Source organism: Rhamphochromis longiceps, linkage group LG6, assembly GCF_057381845.1.
Source record: "Rhamphochromis longiceps isolate RC_006_pf linkage group LG6, R_longiceps_female_GT1.1, whole genome shotgun sequence".
NCBI classification, from domain to species: Eukaryota; Metazoa; Chordata; class Actinopteri; order Cichliformes; family Cichlidae; genus Rhamphochromis; species Rhamphochromis longiceps.
In genome coordinates, this window is record NC_140562.1 from 208,273 (window position 1) to 231,971 (window position 23,699).

The 23,699-nt window shown below is 40.5% G+C and overlaps 2 protein-coding genes across 2 annotated transcripts; one reads left to right on the plus strand and one right to left on the minus strand.

Annotated features, from left to right (window-relative positions):
- Positions 1-836: 836 nt before the first annotated feature.
- LOC146667018 (uncharacterized) lies at positions 837-5,222 on the minus strand. The gene is made up of 2 exons (XM_085408404.1): positions 5,171-5,222; positions 837-1,972 (listed from the first exon to the last, which is right to left on the minus strand). The coding sequence occupies exons 1-2, from the start codon at positions 5,220-5,222 to the stop codon at positions 837-839; spliced, it is 1,188 nt and encodes a 395-aa protein (XP_085264530.1).
- Positions 5,223-8,191: 2,969 nt separating this feature from the next.
- On the plus strand, positions 8,192-12,954 carry LOC146667019 (uncharacterized). The gene is made up of 5 exons (XM_085408362.1): positions 8,192-8,607; positions 8,816-9,001; positions 12,353-12,413; positions 12,485-12,621; positions 12,875-12,954. The coding sequence occupies exons 1-5, from the start codon at positions 8,205-8,207 to the stop codon at positions 12,952-12,954; spliced, it is 867 nt and encodes a 288-aa protein (XP_085264488.1). The 5' UTR covers positions 8,192-8,204.
- Positions 12,955-23,699: the final 10,745 nt, after the last annotated feature.

A 23,699-nucleotide genomic window follows, 5' to 3' on the forward strand; every position in this document is an offset into this window, starting at 1 on the left:
TGGTTTATTTTATATCTCATAGTTTTAAATGATGCAATAAAAATATGTATAAAACATCACAAACTGTAATATTTTACAAATGCTTACGTCCTGCTGATGCAATGGAGACATCTTCCAGTGACAGTCTTCATCAGTGTGAGTGTGAGGAGGATCCTAAACCCACCAACACAGAAGTGCATGTTCACAACTCCCTCTGTGCAGGCGGGGTCAGGACCCTCCTCACCCAGGGTGAGGAGGGTTGGTGCTGTGGCCAGTCAGGTATGAAGTGCTGAGAGTGGATCTTTGGTCCTCTGTGCAGCTCTGTCCACTCTCAGCTGCCCTGCAAAGCAATAACACAAGAAAGACGTCATTTTAACACAAAACAGCATTTTCATTGTTGGTAGCTGCAGTATGTTGTTAAAAAAACTATTTTAAACCCAACGTATACACATGAAAAATATAAATAAAGCTAAACCTACAGTGCTGCTGACATAGGATGATGATTTATACCAACTATTGGAAGAATTTTGTCTTCAATACAGTTTGTTGTCAATGTGAGGTGATAACTTACATAGTTGGAACACAGCACCACTCTCCCGTTTTTCACTTGGTCATCCATCCTTCTCATCGGGTTGGTCGGGGTAAGGCTGTCTTCTGGGTGGGGTGTTTGCTCCATCTTGGACGTAACTGGAAGTAATAACAACTAAAAAACTACCTTTAATTCACAATGTAATATTAATATTAATGTCACATATCAAGAAAAAAAGAAATACATTTCACATGTGCGAGTCACATGTTCATATATCTGTAAAAACAAAAACACAAAGGCAAAGTTTAAAAACACGTTCTAACATAAACTAATCAGAGTCACTGTCATCCATGGAAAGGTTAAAAGGCCTCTCCCAGAAACGTCTGACTCCAAAACTACCTGAGGATGTTGAAGGGGCATCAAACTGGTCACTCACCTTGCACCTCTTTGCACTTACCTCTTCGGTGCAGATGTCTTCTCTGCTTCTCTTTTCTGAGGAAGGAGCAGCAGAGAGATCAGCTGAGGAAGCAGATGACAGAGCAGCTGAGAAAGGAGCAGCAGAGGGAGCGGCTGAGGAAGGAGCAGCAGAGGGAGCAGCAGAGGAAGCAGCTGAGGAGGGAGCAGCAGAGAGAGCAGCTGAGGAGGGAGCAGCAGAGGGAGCAGCTGAGGAAGAAGCAGCAGAGGGAGCAGCTGAGGAAGAAGCAGCAGAGGGAGCAGCTGAGGAAGAAGCAGCAGAGGGAGCAGCTGAGGAAGGAGCAGCAGAGGGAGCAGCTGGGGGAGGAGCAGCAGAGGGAGCAGCTGGGGGAGGAGCAGCAGAGGGAGCAGCTGGGGGAGGAGCAGCTGGGGGAGGAGCAGCTGGCGGATCACCAACCTGGGCAACAACTCGAGGGAAGAATGGGGCATTGGCCTGGCCGAAAGGCGGCATGGGGATGGGGGCAGCACCTGGAGCAATAGGACGTTGCCAATCGTGCCAAAACGGCTCTGGAGGGTGCTCCCGGATGAGAGGGGAATCATCTCTCTCATCCATGGTGTCATACCCAGAGTCATCGCTAAGCCAATCCCCCCACTCTTCTGAGTCGTTCCAGTCAGATGAATTGTCAGTCTGTTCACTCACCTCTTCATCGTCTATAGGTAGGTAGGGGGGGTACTCACCATACTCACCTTGCTGTTCACCGTCATCAGCATCTGGTGCTTCATGAGAAGAGGGTGAGGGTGAGAAAGGGATAAAATACCTACCATACTCACCTTGCTGTTCACTGTCATCAGCATCTGGTGCTTCATGAGATAAGGGTGAGGATGAGAGAGGGATAAAATACTCACCATACTCACCTTCGCTGATACGCTGGGTATCAGTGTCCTGAGCTTCACCAGAAGAGGTGGTGCTCTGGAGACTGTCATCCAGGATCCTGATGACTTCAGGAAGGCCTTCTTCTGCAGGGCGTTCAACCACATAGTCAAGACGCCCTGTGAGGAAACAATTTTTAAAATAACATTAGGAATGTAATAGACACCCAGTGTTAAAGCAACAGACCTACATCTGTTAGTTTGAGCAGAGGATGAGAGAAAAGCATTTTATGCCAGACTGAATGACACTTCTACTTGTTCAATCTTTAAGTCAAGTTTTTTAATAGAAGACCACCAAACCTCCACCAAGGCAGCTCACTCTGTGTACTTTTAAGGTGACACTATATTGACACTATATATGTCACTGTATTTTGTGTACATTCAATTTGTTTTATTTGTTCTTTGTAAGCCTTTATGCAAACACTATGTTGGAATAGGTAATGGATAATAGGTATTGATTTGTAAATAGCCGGACATGAGTAACTTATTATATAAATATACTACAGTACATTTATAACTAACCATGCAGCTCATTCTCCTGTTTTATTTACAATTCACGATGTCACACATTTTGAAAAAAGCTCATAGGTTAAATATGTGGATGCAAACCATAATGTAACATTTAGACCACATGTACCAATCGCATGTCCTAAATATAAAAAGCAAACAAAACACACACACATATATATATATATATATATCCATAGGTCCCTCATCCTATTCATGTAGCCCCTTCCGCCGGGGACCCTAAGAGCCTTCATCAGGAACTCAATGGGGATGTGGCGTACAACACTAGAGGCCAACTCCAAGCCCATAGCACAAGTTACCATCAAGTGCAGGATCTACCAAGGAGATGCTCTGTCCCCACTGCTGTTCTGCATAGGCCTGAACCCCCTCAGTGAGATCATTAACAAGACTGGCTACGGATACCGACTACGGAACGGAGCAGTTGTCAGCCACCTCCTGTACATGGATGACATCAAGCTGTATGCCAAGAGTGAACGAGACATCGATTCACTGATCCACACTACCAGGCTATACAGCAATGACATTGGAATGTCGTTCGGACTGGAGAAGTGTAGTCGGATGGTAACAAAGAGAGGGAAGGTAGTCAGAACTGAGGGGATTGAACTACCAGAAGGCAACATTGCAGACATAGAGGACAGTTACAAGTACCTGGGGATCCCGCAGGCAAATGGGAACCATGAAGAGGCCGCTAGAAAGGCTGCAACCACCAAGTACCTGCAGAGGGTCAGGCAAGTCCTGAGGAGTCAGCTGAATGGTAAGAACAAGATCCGGGCCATCAACACATACGCCCTGCCCGTGATCAGGTACCCTGCTGGGGTAATAGGCTGGCCAAAGGAGGAGATAGAAGCCACTGACATAAAGACAAGAAAGCTCCTGACCATGCATGGAGGGTTTCACCCCAAGTCCAGCACCCTGAGGCTGTACGCTAAGCGGAAGGAAGGGGGCCGGGGACTGGTGAGTGTCAGCACCACAGTCCAGGATGAGACAAGGAACATCCAAGAATACATTGGGAAGATGGCCCCAACTGACCGAGTGCTCAGTGAATACCTCAGGCAGCAGAAACCCAAGAAAGAGGAGGGAGACGAGGAACCATCATGGAAGGACAGGCCCCTGCACGGTATGTACCACCGGCAGATAGAGGAGGTGGCTGATATCCAGAAATCCTACCAGTGGCTGGACAAAGCTGGACTGAAAGACAGCACAGAGGCACTAATCATGGCAGCACAAGAACAAGCGCTGAGTACAAGATCCATAGAGGCTGGGGTCTATCACACCAGGCAAGACCCCAGGTGCAGGCTGTGTAAAGATGCCCCAGAGACAATCCAGCACATAACAGCAGGGTGCAAGATGCTAGCAGGCAAGGCATACATGGAACGCCATAACCAAGTGGCCGGCATAGTGTACAGGAACATCTGTGCCGAGTATAACCTAGAAGTCCCGAGGTCAAAATGGGAGATGCCCCCAAGGGTGGTGGAGAATGACCGAGCTAAGATCCTGTGGGACTTCCAGATACAGACGGACAAAATGGTGGTGGCTAACCAACCGGACATAGTGGTGGTAGACAAACAGAAGAAGACGGCCGTAGTGATCGATGTTCCGCGGTTCCGAATGACAGCAATATCAGGAAGAAGGAACACGAGAAGCTGGAGAAATACCAAGGGCTCAGAGAAGAGCTCGAGAGGATGTGGAGGGTGAAGGTAACGGTGGTCCCCGTGGTAATCGGAGCACTAGGTGCGGTGACTCCCAAGCTAGGCGAGTGGCTCCAGCAGATCCCGGGAATAACATCGGAGATCTCTGTCCAGAAGAGCGCAGTCCTGGGAACAGCTAAGATACTGCGCAGGACCCTCAAGCTCCCAGGCCTCTGGTAGAGGACCCGAGCTTGAAGGATAAACCGCCCGCAGGGGCGTGCTGGGTGTTTTTTATATATATATATATATATATATATATATATATATATATATATATATTTGTTTTTTATATTTGTTTTTTTTTATTTGTTTTTTTTTTAAATAAAAACACAACCTCCTTGGCAAGAGTAAAAATTGCACACACAAAGCTCTGCAGGTATGTCTGAAAATGATGGTCAAGTGAAAAACAAACAAACAGAAACTCTTAACCCAGAATCCACATTTTTAGAAATGTGCACAAGGACTGTATCTGCCATAAGGACAGGTACATCTAATCTGTGGTAAACATGCTATCCCTGTGTAAATATCCCTGTGTACAATATCTCTCTCTGCTATCTAATAAGGTTAAAAGCATTACCGTAACAGAAGATAGGTCTTAATGCCATTATTACTACTGTTTTCATATTCTTTTGATATTATTTTATTTGTATTTTTTTATCTTTGTGTTTTGCAGCAGAGAAAAAATATAGTTTATGTCAATAAAGCCTTTGATCCGGAGAAGAAAAGGATGTCAGGAGGGGACCTGGATCTGTGTGTTTACGCCTGCGTGTTCTGAGGCCATGACATCTTGAAGATGCCGTTACCACAGAAACTGATTTTTGGGCATTTTACAAATTTTAGTCCATTAAGCTATTTTTAACCATTTCATTTTAAAGAAAAGTGTCAAATTTGAAGCCTTCAAGTCAAAGTAACACCTTTTTTTCATATTCATACACCAGTCGTTAATAATTTCTACACCTCTCCCGGAAAATTTAAAACATACAAACAATTTACGGGAAACAATCTTGAATACACATATTTGATCACGTTAAAACTTGATATTCACACTGGAACTTGTTAAATTATTACAGTAATTTACATTTAAAGAAATTTTCACACTTACCTGCAGCGAAGTCCAGGTGACAGTCGAGGGGTCCGGGTCCACGGCGAGCCATCTTCAAACTTGAAAAACAAAAACAAGTACAAACGATGAAGTACTTGTTCTGCTCTCAAGTTATATCCGCTTTTAGTGAAATAGTTTGCAAAACTTAGCTTTCCACAGGCTGAGGTTGGAGCAGGTCGAAACAAGTCCACGAGCAAGTGTAAACGGACGTTTGGAACCTTGTGCAGCATTTATATACCCTCGGCGGCCATGGTTACGGTTGTCAACGTGTACACGTGCACGGCATAGAACTATCCGGTTGTTCAGTCTGACCTCACTAGCCTGTCTGGGTCTAAACTCCGCTGCAGGTCCATATATCAAACGATCACTATGGCATTACTGAGAGTTGAAAAACTGTCTAAAGTCTTTCATTTTTAATAAAATGATCAGCGTTCTGCTCTACCAGGTGTAACAATTGAGTTTAACATCCAGGCATCCATGAAAACGGAATTTATGACATTTAACAGAGTTAGAAGTTAGCAGGGAGTTAGCTCGCTAGCTTCTATCTAAATACAATATAGCATGTCCTGACTGCAGGTTTTGGAAACAAATTCAAACGTACAGCTCTGCTATCACTTCCAGCATAAATGAAGACAGAAAACTAAACAGCAGTGACGTTTGTAGGGTTACTGAAGTTGGGCTAGCTGGTATATAATGATGTGCTACGTGACCGCTAGCGACACAGCTATGTTAGCATAATATAAACAAGCTAACTTTTTTCCACTCGATAAAAGTTAATGTGAGTGTTCTCGGTGGTCAGGAACAAATGTAATCGCATGGCAGGATGCTGTAAAAGGACCAAACTTCAGCCAGGAGAACAACTGAGATAATCCATCCACAATACGAGGTTAGTCATTCATATACTGCTGCATGGGCTGGGCTGTAGTTACATCCTAAGGTTTTAAAAACTGAGCTTAAATAAATGATTAGCGGTAATAAAAGCCGAGGGAGGTCAACAGTGATCACTGACTGTTTTAGGAGCTTTTTGAGATCAAATAGAAGAAAATACATAACATTAAACATGTTAACAATACAAAAGCCATATTAAACGCAGACTACTTTAGACCCGGAAGTAGGATTCGTGCGTCACCACTGAACAGCTAAATTCGTAGGAATGTTTTAGCTTATTATTTGGATAACCACCGTCATTACAATAAATTAAATTTGTAGTCATTTAAAACACACAGGCCTACAATCAGCTGGCCTATATAAAAAATAAAAACAAAACTTGAACACAGTGCTGAGCTGCATCTCAAATTAATCTTCCAGCTCTCAGCTGACATGTACCAGAGCCCGATTGATGGATCAGTTGATCAGGATCATTGGCCTGATATAGGTCTATCATAGTGACATGGCTCTTAATCAGTAGGGTTACATGTTTCCCGATATGATATATTTTTCAAAGAACATAATGTGGATTGTTTTTATTTGTTAGCTGTATGGGCAGCATTTTTGTGTATGTGATCCCTTTTCTTAAATTACATTTGCTATATACACATATTTTGCTCTCTTAGTATTTTTAGAACCTGACTAATACTGAAAACTTTAGGGTGATACTGATAAAAAGGAGTTAAAAATTTAGATACTGATACATTGGTCGATACTCTTTTTATAAATAGTATACAGATTACAGAACTTGGAATGTATACAGAAATTCATGTTTTTTGCAATGATCGTTCAAAATTGGTTTACATTTGTAAATAAATACAGCAATATATCTGCAAGATTTGACCAAATTCACCACTCTTTTATACTATGCTAAACAATCAAAGATTAGCTCATGTCTAGTTGAATGATGTTTTAAAAATGTGTTTTCCTGTAGTGTTAATCACAGTGATGTTATGAAGTAATGTATGAACCTGACGTATGATAATATTTATCTCTACAGAGGAAACATCCATCGAAGATTGAGCAGTACAATATCACTGTGGCATCAACATCTCGTCAGCGAAAGACCACAGCCACACCAAACAAGCTCTCAGCAAATACACAAGCCAAGTTACCAGACCTGATGTTGAGAGCTGCAAACAAACATGTTCCACAAGCAACTGTTGACATGCTTGTCATCAATTTCATATGTGAGGGTCTACAGCCATTTGCAGTGGTAGAACACCCATCTTTCAAAGAATTGGTTACCACATTACAACCTCAAGCCAAAGTCATCTCCAGACCCACTGTCCGTGCCAGAATCTGTGAAGCTGCTGATCACATGAAGATGACTTTGGTTGCAGCATTGGATAAAGTCAAATTTGTTGCTACCACTACTGATTGTTGGTCAGCTCATCAGAAAAGTTACCTTGGAGTCACATGCCATTGGAGGAAGAGTCCCTGGAAAGAAGATCTGCAGCACCAGCATGCAAAAGATTGAGAGGGTCTCACACATTTGACATGCTTGCTGGTGCGCTTGATGATATCCATTGCCAATACAAGATTAGAGGCAAAGTTGTAAGAACCACAACTGATAGTGGATCCAACTTTGTCAAGGCCTTCCACATGTTTGGGGCACAAAATGATGCAGATGAAGCTGAAGATGAAGCAGACCCAGAAACTATTGACCTGACTGACCATATTGACTACCATGAGGCAAGTGCAATTCTTGATGAAGACTCTGGTTTGGAGTATCAACTCCCGCCTCATCAGCGATGTGCATGTCACCTGCTAAACCTTGTGGCAACATCTGATGCTGCCCTAGCAGAGAGCATGAATGAAACCTACAAGAGGCTCTCCCGTGCAACCTTTGCAAAATGCCAGGCCATTTGGAACAAAACTCATTTGGCTAATGAAGTGGTAGAGGACAAGTGTGAACTACAGATCATTCGTCCCAATGCAACACAATGGAATTCAACCTACCTTGCCATTGAAAGGATAATACGCATCATTGATGAGAAGGGGGAAAATGCCATCAGGAGCATTTGTGAGGAGTTCAAGGTGAAAATGTGAGTAAAATTGGACACCTACCAATATGGTTGCAAATTTTGTGAATTTTCCTTAATGGATGGTTAAAAACGTGAGCAGACTCTTAATATTAAATCAGAAGATCCCTATTATAGTCATGGTGGGTTTTGTTGTTGTGTCTTACAGGTTGAGTCCTGCAGAAGTTGCATTCCTTAGGGAGTACTGTACCACCATGAAGCCACTGGTGAAAGCTTCAAACATTCTTCAGTCTGAGTCCACTTCCTTTATGGGATGGCTCCTGCCAGTAATCCAACAACTACTGTCCAAACTTAGCAGGCTGGAGACATCAAGCAAGACATGCGTGCCACTCATCAGAGCCCTGCAAAATGGCCTTCAAAAGCATTTTGGAGCGATGATGGAGGATCCAGAGTTGGCTGCAGCTGCAGTCCTCTTACCCAAGTTCAAGACTTCCTGGACTGACAGAGCAGATGTAACAGAGGCTGGTAAGGATTCATGTGATCCCATTTTTGTGTATTTTTACATTTGAACACATGCTTAAGTGAGTATTTCACCTAATACATTGTAAGTTATTGATGGTCTGTCCTGAATACTAAACAATCCTTTTTGAGAATTTGCCGTTTTTAAATTTGTGTTCAGGAATAATCACTGAAATTTAAATAACAAAATTGTGTTATCTACTTGCAATTACAGCCTTGACATACATCAAACAACATCTTGAAACGACAGAGCATGAGAGTGAGGATCAGCAAAGAGAGTCATCTGATGAAGATGAATTCTTCTCCAGACCAATCTCCAGAAGGCTGCAAAGTGCAGTTGAGCTTGATGGTTACCTTGCTTGTGCCACAGACACCATGGAGCTGCTGCACTCCTTCTCAGGTATCAAAAACCTCTCTCTTAAACTGAACACAGCTCTGCCTGCTTCTCTCTTGTTTGTTTATCACACATTTCGAGCCAGAAAGAGGAAAACAGCGGTGGTCGCTCTAAACAACAGCAGCAGGTTAAAGCTTGATCAGCTGCTGTTAGAATTTATTTAATATTGCTTTCTAGTATCAGCTGATGTTGGCTGGAGCCACAGCTGTAACAGCTGCTGGTCATGATATCGGTTTGGATATGTGGTGAGAGGGAAACGTGAAGATGAAACCAGGAGATGTCCTTACTGAATCATCAGAGCTGAACAGGTGATGGAGAAACAGGTTTACCTTTTAGGTGACATGGATGAGTTGAAGGGAAGTTATGAACTGTTTCTAAGAGACAAATAACATCAGGATCCTTTTCTACTGACAGCTGGTAACTGTGCAGGGACGGGTCTAGCAAAGTGTTGCAAGGGTGCAGGTAACCATATACATGCACTGTTTATAAGATTGGGGAAACCTGCAGTCAGCTGAGACTGAAGAAGTCAATTGGATGAGTGACGAAACGTTTTTCCCACAAAACGTAAAGTCCAGATGAACAGAATCAACTTTTGGAGATACTATATAGCTCATGCTAACATCACATCTTCACATTTTTCTTTTTAGAGGTAACAATAACTTTGCATTCTCGCTACTCACCATGCTCTAAAACAGGTATATGTTAGCAATGACAACATTTAACAAATGTTTTTAAAATTCTAGCCGTGCTAATTAGCCTTAGGATTGGTTGAGGTCTGTGAAAGCCTTTGGAACAAAATCAGTCTTGTAAAGCTCACTATTTTCCAGCTGAGCCTATAGCACATTTGTTAAAGTCAGTCCGGATTGTACAGCTTCTAATCAGAAACAATTAAAGTTTGTTTCTTTTTTTCTGCTCATCAATCTTTTTCTGTAACCAGGATACCTGGAAAGTCTTAAATAACTCATGTTAAAATGTTGCAGTGCTGTAGAGTGGGGTCATGTTAACAATCCATTCAAACTTGTGGTCTTCGAGGTCAACTTTATGATTTATTGGTTGAAAATTGACAAAAAGCTTTAGAACTTAGAAACTATCATTCCTACAACTGTGCTGTGTATATGTCACAACATATAGCAGGAACCTATAAAGGTAACTGACCTTTGACCTCTCCTCTAAGAAGGTACATGTAATGTCTACAGTGATTAGACATACTTAATAAAACAGTGTGGGGCACAGAGTATTGTTGTGCATCAGTGTGGAACATGTCAGTAACACTGAGGGTTACACACACTTTGCCAGGTACACCTGTTCACCTGCTCGTTAAACACAAATGTCTAGTGAACCAATCAGACGTCAGCAAATTAAAGTATTTAAGCATACAGACATGTTCATGATGACCTGCTGAAGGTCAAAGCAAGTATCAGAATGGGGGAAAGAGATTGCGTGGTTGTTGGTGCCAGATGGGCTGGTCTGAGTATTTCAGAAACTGCTCATCCAATGAGCTCACAAAATTATCTCTACAGTTTACAGACTGTAGTGGCAATCCAACCAGCAAAAGGCCACCTGAGGGAATTTGAGGTATTTCCAACTCATCCTGGTGATGAGGTCAAACACAACCAGTACTTTTAACATTTTATCAATTATTTACCAATTTAAAAAACAACTTGTGGTAACTTATTTTTTAATTTTGCTGCAGACAAGTTGAATGAATGCTTACTGGATCTAGAACACCATTTAGATCATAACAGCTCCTGATCAGGATGAATTTCATTTTCAAATCAAATTTCATGTCGCAGTTTCACAATTTTGTAACATATTATTTCAAAGCTTGCTTATGGGCTTGTTTTGGAGCAGACCAACAGTCAGGCTCGTCTTCACCCTTACTGTCAGACTCTGAATTGATGGTTCTGCTATATCTCACCTGGCTGAGTGGGGACACATGTACTAAACGTTAGAGTTCCCACTGCAGGAGCTTGGGTTTGAGTCTGCCCTCGACCGTTTCCTGTGTGCCATACCGCCTCACTCTCTCCCCACCTTCCTGCCTCATGTTCTGAAATCTCTCCATCATCTTTGAGTTTCTTTGAGTGGAGCTTCTTTTGCAGCTGTGACAAAATATAGAACGGTTTCTGCAACCAGGGGAGTAAAATGTGCTGCAGTGTGAGGGCGCACAGGTGTAGGTGTGGAATTTTACATATAAATATTATAGTTTACTTCATGCACAAGAAATGTAAACATTTAATCTAACCCACTTTTCATCAACTACATAACCTTTATTGGAGAGTACATTCATAAATGGTGTGTATCACACACACAAACACACATCCACTAAACTCTCTCGTTCTATATCTCTCCCTCTCTCTGGTGAATGATGGAAGTTTGGTGGACTGTGTGGTTTGTCTGGCTGAAAGTTGTGTTTTTTTTATGTGTGGCGTGTTGTGAGGCTGATGATGAGTTAGTGTAATTGTGTATGGTGTTGTTAGTGTAGTTTATGTGGCGTTAGTGGTTTTTCCTGGATGCAGAGCAGGTCAGTATGCCGTGGACTTTTACACCACCATGTTAGGGATGGAGTAAAGTAACAAAGCTTGCGTGGAGAAGCTGCTGCAGGGGCTTCCTCAGCTGAGCTCTGAGGACAGAGCTGTCCTGGATGCTAACTTTTCTTTGGAGGAGATTAGTGCTGCTGCTGGTCAGCTGGCTCCTGCACAGGGTGGGCTGCCTGCAGACTTCTGTAAAAGACTGTTACTGGCATCGAGTCATCGTGTGGGGCTCTCTCTTCTCTCTAAAAAACAGAGATTTGTCTCTGCTTAGAAATGGAGACGTGGCTCTGTTATGCACAGATTACTAACTTCCTTCAAAGGTACTGGCCACCAGGCCGAAACACTTTGTGAAATGAATCACTCACAGAGATCAGTCGTACTGTGTACCACACAGCTCTAATGTGAACAAGAGTTTTCTCATGAGAGACTTGGTAGTTATTTGTAAATTTCACAGTTTGATGTTGGAATAATTTCTTTAGATTAAGAGAAAGTGTTTGATAGGATTGACAATCTTTTTTGTTTTTCCATTATGAGAAGTTTTGCTTTTTGGAGGTGGATTTTTGTCACTTTTGGGGCTGTTGTATCAGGCGGCTTTCTGTTTTGTAAAAGTGGATGATGGGCTGAGCTGCCCAGTGTAAGTTTGGAGAGGATCTAACTGGAATGTCCTGTTTCTGGAATATATATTGATATTGGTATATTTGTTAGAAATGTAATCTTTGTTGAATGTTTTAAGAGATAAATAAGCAAAGTTATCTGGATTTATGTTGCCAGGTTTATGTCGGAGGCCTCTGCTGGTGTTGTCATTGTTTTTCTGTTTTCATTACAGATCAGAGTGATGTGGACTTTCTCAAAAGATGTTTAGATTTGTATGAGAACCTTCAGCAAAGGTGAGCTGGTGAAAAAATATGGTGTAACAGGTTTGTTGGTGGTCATATAGAGACTTTTTTTTTTTTTTTAGGAAAAGAAGAGTCTCGGAGGTTGCCATGGAGACGGTCTGTGTCAGACTGTCTAAACCAAAAATGGATGCTGTACATACACTGATAAATGTCATTTCAGGAGTGGCCAGATTGAAATCCAGAGAAAACTATGCTAGAGGTGAAAGGTCAAACGTTGGTCATCATGTTGAGATTTTTTTAATACCACAGACTGACAAAGAAAACTGAAATTTGTGAATTTTAAAGGTGCAAGATGTGCTGTGTTCAGTCGCAGGGCCTTGCCTTTTATTTCATTTGTCTTTGGTTTTTATTTGTGCTCTTGTAATTATTTTGTGATAAAACTTTTTCTATTTTGAGATCAAGATTCAAGTGGAAATCTTTGTGTGTCTGTCTCTCTCCCTTGGTTTCTGTAGAGGTACAGTGTGGGGGCGCCTGGATAAATGTTAAACAGAAGCTAGATGTAGTGTTCCTCCACTGTCCATTAAGGATATGAGGAAAAGAAATGGTCAAGAACAAAGTGTATGGTGTATTTATAAAAGAAAATGGCTTTTAAATTGTATACCAAAACCACCACCAGAAAGTCAACTACAACTTGTTACATAATCATCATGACTGTTGTATCAGTTTAACAGTTTATGGGTTGACTTCTTTCAGTTCATTCACTGTTTACATCATGAAGGGAAAAGAAGGCAACAGGCTGAGAAATGAAGCTGTTGTGTGTCTTTGTGGCCACACGGGGGCAGTGCTGCATAAATAGTAGAATCTCTTCCTGGACACTTTTTCTAGACCTCTTTTTAAATGACTAATAAAGACAACAACAAAATGAATTACATCAGGATCTGATATGGTTTTGTTTTTTTGTTGAGCTTTATATATTTCAGAATGCCTAGAGTTTGTTTGTTTCCCATGTTTTGTGATACAGAACATCTCCTCTCAGACGGCTGTTGTCTCATAATGGGTCATTACCTGGTCTGATGGGGTGTTTGTTCCATTTATAAATCAAGCGATTGATTTGTAAAATGAGAGATGGCCTCTGACCTGCTGACTGGTGTCTGATCTTCTCTGCTCCCCTCAAATTTGACAACTACTCAGCTAATGTGATGGTGGACAGGAAGTCACTAAACCTGGGACTCTGGAAACACATTTCTAGGGATAGAAAAGTTAATGTAGATCGTTTCAGGAGATAAATACGAAATAATCGATTTGGTGATTATACTAATATAGTAAGAAAATAATGCATGAAAAAAAGATTTTTTATCTATACACTTAAGCAACGACCAGAGTCTTAGAATTGCGCTTTCACCAGGTTTTACTTGACTGAACAACAGAACTTCTCTGTCTCCTTTATAAGGGGTCACATCCTGAGTTACACAATGAGTCTTTCAAATGTGTGCGATAACCCACTGCATGTGTAGTCGTGCTGAGACCGCGTGGTCTTACTTTTATTACCCCTTGATTCAGCTGTGACCTGCTTATCAAGTCTTTTTACAAGTACATCATAATTATCTGCTCTGTGCAGACATAAGTTGAGCAATGGTTTAACAAACTTTCCCATCAAAAACATGAAGGTTTAGCTTTAAGCTTATTTGTCCAAACAACAAAGGATAAACTGCCAGCACCTGGACTGAAACAGAACATAGTAGTGTTGGATGTAAGTAAAGGAAATACAAGTATAACTGTGACTATGGAACAAATCTCCTTCAATGTTAAACCTTAATGTTAACCTGATTGTGTTTATTAGAAAAATCAGCCATTACAGTGTCTGTGATTGCTTCACATAGTTAACTCTGGTTGTCTGTGGGTTTGTGTCAAACTTGGAGTGAACAAAAGCATAAAAACTGTGGAAGATGCAGACTGTGAAAGTCTAGTTTATTTCATGAATACAATTATTTTTTACAGTCGCTAGAACAAAGTAGCGTACATTCATGATAAAGTAAATACCACAACACAACATGGACAGTAAGAAGTAAACTGAATTGTCTTAGAACTTATTATATTCTTTAAGCTTAAAAGCAACACCCAGGATTAGACTGTTTGTGTTTTAAGCCTTTTATTCAAAGCTAGTATGTGTCAACACTTCTTTCTGCCAGCAGCATTATTGAAGTGACACTTTAACGACACTTTACCTGCTGATGCTTCACATCACAATCTTTATGACGAAAAAGCTCAGATGTCTGTGCTGTCACTTGTTATGAAAATGGACAGAACCTGGGCTCAGGCTTCCTCTTCTTCTTTCCTTCCTCTTTAATAATAACCATAGATCAGTAAAACAGCCATATTTTTAAACAAATGATTGTGATGAAGAGAATTTTTTTTTCCAGTGTCATGAACTCAAAATCTTTTAAGTTTAAATCTTTTTTGTTTACCAACAACTGGGGAAATCCAAACTTGATGTACCAGGTCAACTCAGCGAGCTCCTGTCTTGACCTCCCCTCTGCCGAGCGTGTACACACACACACACACACACACACGCGCGCGCACGCACACGCGCACACACACACACACACACACACACACACACACACACACACACACACACACACACACAGAGTATCATCATAAATGCCATGATATCTTTCTTGTTCAAATAGTTTATTCACTTAACAAAGAGGTAGCTCGGAAACTCAGTAAGAAGGAGGAAAAATAGTTTAAGGACACTTTCTCAAATAAAGAGGATTTCATCATCTTTCTGTACATAATGGGGCGATTGTGGCTCAAGAGTTGGGAGTTCGCCTTGTAACTGGAAAGTTGCTGGTTCGAGCCCCGGCTTGTACAGTCTCGGTCGTTGTGTCCTTGGGCAAGACACTTCCCCCGTTGCCTACTGGTGGCGCCAGTGTCCGGCAGCCTCGCCTCTGTCAGTGCGCCCCTGTGTGGCTGTGGCTACAATGTAGCTTGCCATCACCAGTGTGTGAATGGGTGGATGACTGGTTGTGTAAAGCGCTTTGGGGACCTTAGGGACTAGTAAAGCGCTATATAAATACAGGCTAAATAAAAGAAGAGATACATCAGAAACAAATCAGTAGATCCAGAAATTATAGAGGCAAACTCTTTTCAGCTGTAGAGGTACACTTCATGTACTCATTAGCCTACAGTTCAAATGCCTGTGTTAGGGTGCATTGTTTCAGTTTCATTGAGTCTTCTTGCAGTTACATGATAATTATTATGCTGGAGTGATCAAAGCTCATAAACATCTGAGTTACACAATGAGTCTTTCAAATGTGTGGAATATCCCAGCTGTAACCTTTGCTTTCAGTTTGGTTAAATTCATCATTCAGATCACAGACTAAACAACAAGTACAGTAGGTCTTCCACTCCACAATTAAAAATAGCAACACTCATGTAAGGCTTTATTCTCCATAGAGTCAACATAAAGCAACATTAAATAACGGATCTTTCATCTGAAAAAATTACAGTTTGTATAAATTTACACCGAAGACCAAAATACACACACATACATAAAACCCATAAATCACTTAAACCTATTAAAACACATGGAAAATTACCTCATTTGTTGTGCTATTCAAAGATGTGTATGTCTGTGTATTCAGGCCAAGTCATAAAGAAAACAATAGAGGTCAATATACTTTATGTTCTACAGTCGCTGCAGATTAATGAAATATAGTGGAAACCTGAAGATCCTAGGTATAGTAGTTTGTGGGAAATAAATACAGTGACGTGACCATTTAGCTCTTGTGGCATGAAACTGCTTAGTGCATTATTATTTGCTTTTCTACAATATGATATTTGTTTAATAATTGATTTAGTGCATAAAATAGTTGATAAATAAAATGTTAAATATCTAATCATCATATCAAAAATCATATATTTGGAGGGAGTGTCTTTGACACATGCTGACTGCATTCTTCTTATAACCAGAACAGGAAGTGAGATCAGAGGAGAACAAGAGTGAGCAGTTTGGTGAAAGGAACAGGAAGGATGAAGAAGAGGTGAACATCCACACAGTTTAAAAGGAGACATCATGGCACAATAAGAGCACAAGCTCTAAGATGAAGACTGGTAATGATTAAAAACTGCACTAAATAGTATCATTCTGTGACTTCACACTTTAGGTAGTGCAAACATTTACCACTTTATATAAATTTTACTATATGTTTAAATAAATAAAAACAAATAACTTTAAAAGGTGCTGTTATTGAGTGAAAACTCAAAAGACTTCAGGGCTGTTGTAAGCCCTGTATGCTTCAAGATCCTAGCAACACCCTCGCCAGCAGCAGCAAACTGATATGGACCAGTTTATGCCTTTTATTTGGTTGTAAACTCTGATATACTTTTATAATTAACCTTTGGGTGACTGCACAAAGACTGAGAGGGGATGACAGAGAGGGAGGCAGATGGAGGAACTCAGCACATATAAGAAACAGGTAAGAGTGGACATGAAGTCAAAGTCAGGGACATGTCCGATAATAAAGACCTTCCACCTGGCTACATATATGTCACTTCTGCTTTGCCCACATTCATCTATGGTGATCGCTCATAACTAAGCAGGGTGCTATGCTCTTATCAAACGACGCCTTTAAAATAATTATTACAAGAATATATTTTTCGTTATTGTTTTAGTTGAATATAAAATGTTTGTGTGTGATTGTCAGTACAAAGAGGAAGCGCGGACAGAGAGACTGGAACTAACAGAGATCAGGTGGATTTTTCACAAAATCTACATGCATTAAATGGATGCGTTGTGTGCTTTTCAGTAGCACTCTGCTATTAATGTGAATAATAGCATTTAGCAGCATTCACATCACTGTAAACTTGAACAGGATGAATGCTACTATACTGATGTGACAGACTACAAATCTGTTCTCCACTCTCTGAATTGGTGTACACGAGTCTCTGTGCTGAGTCTGCTCAACAAAGTGTTTGGGTTTGCATGAATTCAAAAGCTGTCATTTAAAACCAGCTCTATTACCAGTTTGCTTCTTGTGCAGGTGGAGTCGCAGGGGGATTTTGAACTGTCTGTATTGTATAATGGTACTTTAAATACTTGATGATTTGGTGGACTGGCCTCTATGTGGTTAAGAGACTGAAACAATGCCGTGCAGGTTTCTCCTCTGATCTGCTTTTTCTTAAACTGTTTTTGAAATTTACTGGTCAACATGACTGTGCCATTGCATCGGGTTTTAAACTAAAGTGACCACCGTAAAGCTGATGTATTATATTAAAATCTGTTATTCTTAGACACTGCTGTAGGTCATCCAAAAATTACATTTCTTTTGAAGGCAACACTAAAAGCATGACATTAAGACTGAGCTGAGCCCTCCTAAAGGTTTGATGCTGGAGTCGCCCCTGATTGAGTGCTTCTCACACATTTATGATTTTGAACAATTTACAGTAAATAATATCAACAGTAAGTACTTTTAAAGATTGAACATATAATAATAGTTGCTAAATTCATGCAAGTCAAATAACTGATTGATCAACTACAGAAACAAAATTTTATTTCATGTGTTTCATGAGCACAAATCTTCATCTGTAAAAAAACAACTAAAGATGTCAGATAATTGTAGTAAGATAAGATAACCTTTATTAGTCCCACACGTGGGAAGTTAAATGTACCAATTTCCACTTAGAAGCAGCGGAGAAGAAGCCACAAATGTGATGGAAAGACCGATGTAATGCCTCTATCACCCCTGTCCTTGCCGACCTGCATTGGCTTCCCGTTAAGTATCGCATTCAATTCAAAATCCTGCTGCTCACCTTCCGAATTATTAACGATATAGCTCCAAGCTACCTCATTGAGCTCCTTAGACATACACCCCTACGGTGTAATTTTACATGTAGTTGTTTTTTTACTGTGTAATAATATTCAGCATTGCTATCAATACATTATTCAAATAATGCTTCTCTGTGCAAAATGGGATTAAAAACATAAACTGTGGGATAGTGTTATTCCGTGATTTGAACCGGGGGAACAAATCGTGGCAGGATCAGCCTGATATTTTTTGTATCGCACTCTAACTTTACTGTATAAAGAGCTAACATCTCCAAAATGTCAGGAGTAGTTAGTCATTACAAGTGTTTGTGAACTAAAAATCAAGATTGTGGGACACTGTTTGTCCGTGATTTGAACAGCCCAGCGCTGCTCCCGACGAAGGGAAAACCAATTCTGCAGGGGAGACCTACCTCAGCACTTGTGCAGGTGAAACCAAAGGGAAGATATGCTTCACCATATTTTCTCATCTTTGGCTTAGAATAAAGTTGGTTTGGAAACATATTCAGCGATGCTTCATCTCCTGCTTTGCGTTTGTGTAGGCGCCCCGTGCTAGCAGTGTCCAAGGATTTTGTTTTTTTCCCCTTTTCATACCCCCCCCCCCCCCCCCCCCCCACACACACACACACTTTGGGAAGCTCTGGCCTAGCCCCATCTTATCTCTCTGAGCTGCTGCAGCCTTGTACACCCACCCGCTCTCTCAGGTCAGCTGATCAGCTGCTCCTAAATGCATCTGACTGAGCGTAAACTTAGAGGAGATCGTGCTTTTGCTGTAGCAGCTCCGAAACTGTGGAACGATCTGCCTTTAGAGATAAGACAGGCCCCTTCTCTGCCTGTTTTTAAATCACTCCTGAAAACCCATCTATTCACCCTGGCCTTTCACTCCTTGTGAGATGTTGGTTTTTAGTTTTAGTTTTACTTCAGTTGTTTTAGTTGATTCAATGCTGTTTTATCTTGTTTTTAAATATAGGGCTGTTTTAATTTTTATGTATTATGTTTTATTTTTTACTGTTTTGTTTTATTCCATTGTTCTTAACTTATTTACTGTACAGCACTTTCATCCTGTGCCGGGTATTTTAAAGTGCTTTATAAATAAAGACAGATTGGATTGGAGCGAAATAAGAAACAAACTTATTTGATGCTCAGGATGTGGCCCCATTATCACACTGTAATTAATTAATTAATGCTGAATTCTCTCGCAGCTGCTCTATTCCCATGTTGTTGCAGTATATTAATGACTTACCTCATTTTGTGGATGGATTATCTCAGTTATTCTCCTGACTGAAGTTTGATCTGTTTACAGCATCCTGCCATGCGATTGCATTTGTCCCTGACCACCAGAAACCCTCATGCTAACTTTTACAGCTTCACTGTGTTTCTATGCTAACAAAGCTGTGTCGCTAGCAATCATGTAGCACATCATTATATACCAGCTAGTCAGACTTCAGTAACCCTACAAAAGTCACTGCTGTTTAGTGTTCTGTCTTCATTTCCCATATGGAAAAGAAATAGGAAAAACTTATAAAAGACTTGCATCAGATTTGGCCTACTTTATATAGTGAGTCATATAAGGCTTATATGATTAACTCATGAAAGTGGCCACTTTCTCATTACTTTCATATATTGTTTTAGTAAGTATCCAAAACATACCAGTTTCATTTGTAGAATTTTTCAAGGGATCTTATATCTATTTTCACTCTTGTGTGCTTTTCATACAAGTTTCACACAAGACAGATACAAAATTTATAAGATTTATACATATATTTTCCATATGGGTTATGTTGGAAGTGATAGCAGAGCTGTACGTTTTATTTTTTTCAGAAATCTCTCAGTCAGAACATGGTATATCATGTTTAGGTAGAAACTAGCACGCTAACTTCCTGCTAACTTCTAACTCCGTTAAATTTCATAAATTCTGTTTTCATGGATGCCTGAATGTTAAACTTAATTGTTACACCTAAGCAGCAACACAGATCATTTAATAAAGATATTAAAGCTATTGCTATTGCAGAAGCTTGGTATTGAATCTGCCCTGGGCCATTTTGTTTACAGCGAGCTTGAGAACATGTGCTGTTTGACTTGCAGATTGAAGAAGGTGATATCAGGGGAGGAAGAATACCAAGAACTAAAGTACAGACACATTACGCAGAAGTAAGAAGACGTTTTTAGAAAGAGGAAATATTCTGCAGTTATTCAGAGGTCATTTACATAAAATGGACAGATGTCTAGTTTACCACTAAAAGAATGTCAGAACAGAGGAAAGAGGAGCTGATGTCTGAAGATATCCAGAGGAGAATAAATACATCAGGAAAAATGCCATGGAGTTTGTTATGATGACATGACATTTTAAAACTTTGTATGACCTTTATTGACATATTGACAATACTCACCACACCTGTAAGAATCACTGTTTTTTTTAGTTATGATGCTTTTGTCCATTTGTGACCAATAAATGATCATGTAGATCTTGACAATCTCAGTGGAAGCAAAGAAAATTTTAATGCATTGTAAACATCAGCCCACTCTACATCCCTACAAGGTTTTATCAGAATTCAATCAAAACTTTTCCAGCTATCGTGTTTATAGGCAGAATGACACAGATGCTATGCTACCAAAAACATCACCTCATTGGCAGAGGTTATAGAGGGCATGATGTCAGCTTGATATAAGCGATCATTACATGATTACATTACATGTTTCTTCATCTTCATCATCTTCTTCACCAAATCACTCAGAGTCGTAAACATTTCACACAGCAGACATTTTGATTTTTTCAGCTCTTGCTGAAATCCCTCACCTAAAAGACTAGACGGGCATGGACTGTAACAGGAAGGTAGCAGCAGACAAAACCACCCTTTAACCTTCAATGACTCAGTTGTTGTAGCTTATTAAATAAGGAAGGCACAACAAAACAGTAAACAGCTTTAATCAATAAACAGATTTACTGAATGATGAGAATCCACACTGAATTACTGAAACCAACGGTTTCTCAAAACAGCAGGATTTACTGCTAACATCATCATCTCATTAAGAGCATCCTTTAACTTAAAGATCCAGTTTCATTTTTAATGTACCTGCAGTCATCTTGAAGTTATATAGAAAATTTCTTCCAAAAAATGAAAAATAAATCTATAGTTTTCTACAATGAATCACTAGCTAGTTAGCAAGCACTGTTACTGTTAGCTAAAATGGTCGTTCGCTCTGTTTTTTGCCGCTGCTCCTAATGAGTAACAAGGTATTTGTGTGTCACAGTGAATCACAATAACCTTTGTTTTATTTCAATGAAGATGATTTACAGAGAATGTGCTGTTTTGACTCTTCATCCTGAATTGCAGATCGAACAAACAGATTTCACATGAAGAAAAAGAAGAACAAAGAACAAAGAGTCACTCTCACAGAAGAAGTTGGCATTGAGCAGATGTTTGTTCTCATTGCAGAAGATTTTGCTGAGTCATCACCCAAATGTACTCAAATATTTACACATGCCAACAAATAATGAGAAATGCAATAAAAGGTTGTCAGTAAGTTCACCAATTGTATTGATGACTTCCGCTGCCATGTTATAACTAAACCAGAGTGGACACTAGTATAGATCACCTGGTTCAGCATGTGATCCATATGCTGTAAAGCTATTGCTATTGCAGAAGCTTGGTATTGAATCTGCCCTGGGCCATTTTGTTTACAGCGAGCTTGAGAACATGTGCTGTTTGACTTGCAGATTGAAGAAGGTGATATCAGGGGAGGAAGAATACCAAGAACTAAAGTACAGACACATTACACAGAAGTAAGAAGACGTTTTTAGAAAGAGGAAATATTCTGCAGTTATTCAGAGGTCATTTACATCAAATGGACAGATGTCTAGTTTACCACTAAAAGAATGTCAGAACAGAGGAAAGAGGAGCTGATGTCTGAAGATATCCAGAGCAGAATAAATACATCAGGAAATTTGTTAAAGGAGTTTGTTAAAATGACAGTGAGCTGTAGGAACATGTTCCCAATCTTTTGCTACTCCTCAGCCTCGTGTTTTCAGTAAAACCAAACAGCAACAATCAGAGGCTGACTTAGCCTCCCATGAAACCAAACTATGAGAACTTTGAGAGGACGACGGTTCACCAATGTGAGGCAGCAACGTTTTTCAGAGACTGTTCCATGTGAAGTCCAGCTGTGGACATAAAACGAAATGACTGATTGAGCGTTATTAGTTTAAGCTCCAACATATGCTAGCAGGGACAACAAGAAAACCACAGTTGTTGTTATGGGCACCAAAAGCACACAGCATGCAGCTAACATGCAGCTAGTGCACATGGTGTTTGTCAGCAGCAGAGCTCTCGTACAGAACTCGTTTGTTCCACTGTTACTTTTAATAAAAAGAAAAGACGCACTAAGCCAGAGGTTGCAAACAGAATATAATGGCTAATGTGCCTGGTTGGTCATTAAACAGGACATATCACACTTGTTGTTTCTGTAAACTGATTGTTTATTATGAATGTTTATTTTTTTTCATTTACTTGCTAATTTCTTTATTTATCCAAACAATGTAAGAACACACATTTTGCCATGGTTCTGGGTCATTTTCACCCAGCTTTCTGAGTTTCTATTCTCTGTTTAGTTCCCTGTTTATTGGGTTTGCTTGTGTCTCTGTCCTCTACGTCCCTCTCTGTGTGTTCTTGTGGATTTCCTTGTGTCTTGCGTTCCATCCTCTGTTCCCGTGTTCCCCTCAGTGGGTTTCATCCATGTTTCTCCAGCTCGTCCTGTCTCTTTCATCCTCTCTCTCTCGTGTCCCCTCGCTCCCTCTCGTCTGCCTCTCCTCCACTCCTGTGTCAAGCTCGTGTGTCGGTCTTGCGTTCCATTGTCTCCTGTTTTATTTTGACAGTCTTGCGTCCCATATTCATTGTGTCCAGTTTGCTTCCTCCTCCTTCCCATTACGCTCATTTATCCCAGCTGTGTTCCCTATGTGTTTCCTTTTCCCTCATCACCCTCGTGTGTATTTGTGTGTAGCTATCATTCAGTGATTGTCAGGTCATCTCTTATGTTCACGCCATGTCTCCAGGTTTCCTCGTATCCACACCTTTATCACTCTTTATCAGCCAAAAAAAACGGCTCACCTTCTGATCGAACTCACTCACACCTCAGTGTCTGCATTTGGGTCGTCCTCCTCTCACCACGTGACACATTTACAGAAGCAGCTGGTGTAATTATTAGCTATGTGCACACCATAAATCTTGTTTTTGTATATCACAAAAGGTCTAAACTCATCTATGTTTCAGGAAAGTTTCAGCAAAACAATATTTCAATATCACAAAATCCATCAATTTTAGGAGTATTTCAAGAACTTTTGGTGGTGTGCATGTTTCCTGAGGGGAAAAAAAAGTTTTTCTAATCGACTGAATGTGTGCCCATGTTAGAGTGAAGATGTGTCGGAAGGAGGGTCACTCTTTCAAGGGTGCCAGTGTTCACATTTTGGACAGAGAAGGCAGATAGTTTGAAAAAAGGAGTGAAACAAGCCTTTT

What these genes read in the sequence shown, in the direction of transcription:
- LOC146667018 (XM_085408404.1), bottom strand. Translation starts at nt 5,222, where the DNA reads ATGGCTCGCCGTGGACCCGGACCCCTCGACTGTCACCTGGACTTCGCT. An exon ending in TCACCTGGACTTCGCTGCAG is followed by an intron (nt 1,973 to 5,170) that starts GTAAGTGTGAAA and finishes GTTTCCTCACAG; the next exon opens with GGCGTCTTGACTATGTGGTT.
- LOC146667019 (XM_085408362.1), top strand. Translation starts at nt 8,205, where the DNA reads ATGGTTAAAAACGTGAGCAGACTCTTAATATTAAATCAGAAGATCCCT. An exon ending in AGCAGATGTAACAGAGGCTG is followed by an intron (nt 8,608 to 8,815) that starts GTAAGGATTCAT and finishes TTGCAATTACAG; the next exon opens with CCTTGACATACATCAAACAA. An exon ending in GCTGCTGCACTCCTTCTCAG is followed by an intron (nt 9,002 to 12,352) that starts GTATCAAAAACC and finishes TTTTCATTACAG; the next exon opens with ATCAGAGTGATGTGGACTTT.